Genomic DNA, 6,000 nt, shown 5'->3' on the forward strand with positions numbered 1-6,000 from the left:
GCCGTCTCCCTTCACCTCTTCATCTTGACCTTTAGCAGAGCTGATATGATCTTCTGATGAACGCTTTATGAGCTCATAGGATCCCTTGAGACCTTTGCATCCATCACAGAGAAATCAGAGTTTTGATTTTCAGTGATGCATCCCCAAGTATTAGGAATTCGCACTTAGATAACTATTGTCGATAATTTCCAGTGATATCGTTGCTAATTCTTAGGGAAATATCACTAATTCTGAGAGACCCGGTGGCTTGGCGCAGTGGGTAAGTTCGTTGCCTCACATGCGAAAGGTTCCGAGTTCAAATCCCGCCCGGGTAGAATGGTGCGATCTAACCATTTAAAGTCTTGATCATCGCAGTATACCCTAACCGGGTCGAAGCGATGTAAAATAACGAAAAATGTAAAATAAGAAAAAAAAAAGATTCTCAGAGACCCATCTCTAATTCTTAGGAATCAATCACTAAATTTCGGTGATGTTAACCATTAATGAGCAGAGTGATTCTATTCAATATCGGCTATCACCAGTAATTGATCATGAATTTTTGAAAATCAGTGACATGTTCCTGAAAATCCTTGACATGTTCTTGAAAATCAAACTTTTTTTTCTCTGTGATATGAGACTCTGATGTTGATATAATCGAAACCCCATCATATTCTAAACTTTTCGAAACCTTCTGTGACCTTCCTATGACCCAGAACACCCTCCATTTGATCTTCTTGTTACCAAGAGGTAACAATAGGATCCATTTACGAAGATTTCCATGTATTTGTTATCTATTGAATGTATACTATTGAAATGAGCAAAAGCAGTGCGATCATATTACTGAACTACATTACTTGATTATTAAACTATGAGGTCACTCTTCCTGGAGAGACCGTCTGAGCGGTCTTACAACGAAACTCTAAACGAATGTTTACTAAATAATATAACCAAATGACGAAGCCTGGAAAGAAAGCATCCATGCCTTCGTTGCTGTGGTCTTTTTGACTCCCTCATTCTTTATGCAGTTCTTCGACTCATCTCAAAGCGAGAACACGTCTTAAAAAAGTTCAGTCGCGCATATAAAACGTCTTTTATTTAATCTACCTGGCTTCCACAAAACCATTACTAACTTCAGGAAGAATAGCATTCACTACATCAAACGCATGGAAATATTGGTCGCGCAAATGTGTTTGTTCATATTCTACGTCTTGCACTACGGATTTGGTTGCGTCAAAAAGCAATCACTTTACGCACAGCGTGATGGAAAAGAATAATGAGTAGAAGCCCACTCACCTCAGAATTGCTGGTGGCAACGCTGGAGAGTCCCGGCGACATAGCACCACTGGTAGGATCTGGACTGGCTGAGACCCCAGATAACCTTGGCAACAGGGCCGGTGCATATGGATACGATGCGAGATGCGGAGCCTGTGGTTTAGGGTGTTCAACAGGGCCCGGTGGAGCACTCTGTACTGCCATAGGCATTTGCGAAGGTCCCGTGTCAATCGGTGTTCCTCCACCCTCACTACCATAACTAGAACCAACGAGTCCCTCTGTCGTGTCTCCATCATTCGATCGAAACGACTCGTGCAAATACTGACGAACCTGATTCTTCTGCTTCTGCACCACGTGATAGCGCGTCGGATTCTCCAGGAGTGTTCTGACCTGCGAACAATGAATTATTGTTGAACAGTTGGGACTCAATCTCGTTGGAAGTATTTTTCCGTAATTGCATGAGGAGCGTAAGGGACATGTTTATCGACGGATGCTGGAGGGCAGCGTCGAATGTAACCAATGAGCCAGAATACGACAGGAGGAGAATGGAGGGAATAAAACAAGCGCCAGCGGTCATGATTTATCTGGGAGGAGGTGGGGATATCGCGAAGCCCTCGGTAACTTGAGCCAGATGAAACGGAATTGAACGAATTCCGGGTAAACCATAAACGGGGACAGAGACGACGGACGTTGTGTGTGCGCTGGTGGCCTTATCTTTTTATGAGACTGATCCAACCCAATAACCCGATTCATTCGACGGTAGATAGGCTTTTCCAGGGTTTATTCCTGCCATGTTGGAAATCGCTTAATCATAATTGATGATTAATTGTCTGGGTGACCTTAACGTTTGAGAACTCAGCTGGGGAATTGATATCATGAATATCTTTGGAGGAGAATGTTTTAAAAGTGTGTTGTTCGTGGGGATAATCAGCTGATTGAAGGAATTTTCAAATTGGGAATTTTGGTCTTACTTCAAAGAGAATAGGGCTTGTTTTGGAAAATGATGGGATTGATGATTGTGTGGGGTTTCATTGGAATTGTTTTGGAAGTGCCCTTCATCTTTGTCTAGCAAGCCATTGAGTCAGAGTTAAGCAGCCTTGTCTTTTAAATCAGGATGACGTTTCCCTGTCTTCGGAAAGACATAGAAACTCATCTTTTTATGAGACTAATGCAACCCAAGAACAAGATTCATTCACCGGTAGATAGGCTTTTCCAGGGTTTATTCCTGCCGTGTTGGAGATCGCTTAATCATAATTGATGATTAATTGTCTGGGTGACTTTAACGTTTGAGAACTCAGCTGGGGAATTGATATCATGAATATCTTTGGAGGAGAATGTTTTAAAAGTGTGCTATTCGTAGGGATAACAAGCTGATTGAAGGAATTTTCAAATTGGGAATTTTGGTCTTACTTCAAAGAGAATAGGGCTTGTTTTGGGAAATAATGGGATTGATGATTTGGCAGGGTTTCATTGAAATTGTTTTGGAGGTGCCCTTCATCTGGAAATTGTTCTGTTTTATTTCCATCAAAGTTCATCCTGAACTTTTCCAATATTTACAAAGACATCACTCGCAACATTTATTCTCATCAAACTCGGAAAAAAGAAAATCAGTGCTTGAATGAAGAGGAATATTTTTTCATTTTCCCAGCTATCCCCTGCTGATTAAACATTAACAATCTAGTCATTATTAAACTCGAAAATTTGTGAATATTGCAGCATAATTTGGACAGCTGATCCAGACGTTCATGGTAATCCAGTTCACATCGGCGGTGCGCGCACGGCTACGGATAGCCGGATAATCTAAAGAAAGCTATTACGTTTTCGCCTTTCCACGGTCTATAACCTCTGTAAATGTGTGGGTATTGAGTAAACCGTATATACTTGTCTCTTCTCCCTGAGCTCATACTCGTTCCCGCAGACGCCTTGTCGGTAATCTAAAGCAAACTATTCCGTATATACCTATCTCTTATCTCATCTAACCGACGAGCGCAGGATCGCAGGTACGACACACTGTAAACACAGTGGAGCGCACTCTTGGGCCATTAACGATAAAAAGACGGGCTTCCTAAAATCGGCAAATATACGACTACAAAATTCTTGAGTAATGCAACTATCTGGCCGAGCCAATCCAAAATTACAGCTCCCATGGATATTTCAAAGAAATTATGAATTTAAATGGTTTAGAATTTTTTTTTCGAATAAATATTCCTTCCTCGTCAATGAATTCTTTCTGTGGTATAAAGCCGTGGGGTTATCTCAAATTGAATAATTGCGGCACACTGTTAAAAAAATTTGACTGAATTTTCCCCAAAAAGATCCGGAATTCAATTTAAGGGGACGAAGTCAGTAGAATTTCAAGATTCTCTAAGAATTCAAATGACGTCTTATGCTTTTCATGGCATGAAAACAGAAATTCTACAATTTACAGGAACAATCAAGTGAAAATGAAAATTCACCGCTCAATTCCCTTCAATTTTCAGGAAATTTCGGTAAAATTCTTGGAATTCCAGAAATGTTTCAAGGAATTCCCTGCAAATTCTGGGAAATCTGGAATAAAAAAAAATATTTCTCCAAACTTTCCTGACTTTTCATTAATTTCCCCGGAATAATTAAATTTAGATTTGCACTTCCCACGGATTTTTTCATAAAATTATGAATTTACGTATGAATTAGAATTTTTGTTAAGCGGTACACTATTAAACAAATTTGACTGAATTTTCCGAAAAAAGACCTAGAATTTAATTTCGAGGAATTTGCGAAAAAGCCAATGGAATTTCAAGTTTCTCTGAAAATTCAAATGACGTCTTATGTTTTTCCCGGCATGAAAACAGAAATTCCCCAATTTACATGATCATTCACGTAAAAATTAATATTCCCTTTAATTTTCAGGAAATTGCTGTAAAATGCTTGGAATTCCAGAGATCTCCGTGATTTGTAATTAATTTTCCCGGAATAATTCAACTTAAATCGACAGTTCCCACGGATTTTTCCATGAAATTATGAATTTTCAATTACAAAATTCCTTGAAATTTCAGTGGAACTGTTATGAGAAATTTCCAAAACCCGAACTGGAAATTTCAGTGAAAAATTGTCAACAATGTAAATGAACTTTCCCCTCCGACTGATACTCCATACATACTTGAAGGACTTGGGGTGGAACATCCACACCAATTGTCGCTAGTTGAGTGGGTGGTACTAGCCTAGGGGCAGCGGCTGCTGGCCTCTGCTGTTGCAGACTCTGCCGGAATTCCGCTTCCTTTCTCTCCTGCTCCTGCAGCTGCTCCCTCATCAACTGGAGTTTCAAGTGTGTCCTCGACGTCGGCGTAGCTGTTTTGAATGTCGGCGGACTAAAATCGAAAGAAAAAGAAAAATCCCAAATAAAACATTGCATAATGTATCTCTCCGCGCGAAATTCACTATTGAGTAATTTAGTATCATCTGATAATAACTCTGCACTGATACTCTGACACAGTTTTTCGAGATATGCACTCACTGCGGTGGAAATTGAATGGCCATTGTCACTGTGGCATGAAAGAAACTAGACCAGTTGATAAATAGAACGTATGACGTTTGTTTGCCGGAGACAAACGATAAAATGAGAAATCGTGGTGGCAATCAGTTGTGCCTGCTGTTTGCAGATGGTACAATTTTAATATCAACGAATACCTCGGTCAACATCATTAGTACACATTCGTTCATGATCATCAAACATTTGAATCACTCACGAAGTGGGCTTGCAATTTGCATTGCTTCATCGGTACAGAGGGAATTCTACTGCAGCATCTGATGATTTCAGACAATTGCCACGAGATAGCTCTGCACATCTGATATGTGGAACAAGAATAAACATGAAAAATTAGCAATTCATACGCGGCGAGGGAAGTGAAAAATTTCGGAGCTCGCACGTGAAGATTTCTGAGTTTTGTCGTTGATTCTGGGAAGATTGTTGGGGATCGACTGTTAAGGTATATCCCAAGACAATCGACCACAAAAGTTAGTCCCTATGGATTCCCGAAACAATTCTAAATAACTTAATTTATTGCATTCTCAGTAGTTATTGAGTTTTTTTATTCTCACGTGTTGTTGATGTAGGCAATAATGACTGTTTGAATCAAATAAGAAATTATTTGTTGATTATTTTTTTGAATCAAATAAGGAATGCTTTTTATAGTTGAATATCGCAGAAATGATGTAGTACAAAATTTAAAAAAAATTCATCGCATTCGGAATTTATCAATCTATCACGGTTTAATTTTTTAAGGAAATCATAAGAACCGTTTTCTCATAAGATAGAAAAATCGAGTTCGGGGGAGCTATAACCCCTGTTTGGCCTACACGGAGAGAAATATTGAAAAAAATTACGGAACATTTCACGTAATCCGCAAGCGAGAATCGTTTTCAGAGAATTTCTATAGGAATATAAGAGAATAAATCTGAAACGTTCAGTAAATTTACGGGTCTGTCACCGAAAAAATACGAAAAAATCACGTAATTTTTCTGGAAGTTGTAAAATCTAACAGAAACTTCAAGACTTATTATGCCTCAGAAGATGAAAATTCTTGGATGTTTAAGAATTTTTACGAAAAGTTCCGGAAAAATTACGGAACGTGTTGTTGAAATCTCCCCCTCACGGTGACTCATGGATAGCCGTGAGGCGTCGGACGGATGAGTAATTTTTACGGAACAGATCGTAGAATTTACGTGACGATTGACACTTTTTATTGAATTTTACTTCGCTCCCAGATTACG

General features: G+C 39.3%; 1 protein-coding gene across 1 annotated transcript in view; it reads right to left on the reverse strand.

Annotated features, from left to right (window-relative positions):
- Positions 1-6,000, reverse strand: part of LOC107038011 (transcription factor EC) — an 88,680-nt gene that overhangs the window by 53,341 nt on the left and 29,339 nt on the right. The window contains exons 2-3 of the mRNA XM_015256874.2: positions 4,391-4,598; positions 1,273-1,641 (exon numbers count right to left, since the gene is read on the reverse strand). Coding sequence (XP_015112360.1) covers positions 1,273-1,641; positions 4,391-4,598 — 577 coding nt within the window. The remainder of the gene's footprint in view (positions 1-1,272; positions 1,642-4,390; positions 4,599-6,000) is intronic.

Source organism: Diachasma alloeum, unplaced genomic scaffold (assembly GCF_001412515.2).
Source record: "Diachasma alloeum isolate Michigan unplaced genomic scaffold, Dall2.0 Dall_scaffold_00276, whole genome shotgun sequence".
Lineage (NCBI taxonomy): Eukaryota > Metazoa > Arthropoda > Insecta > Hymenoptera > Braconidae > Diachasma > Diachasma alloeum.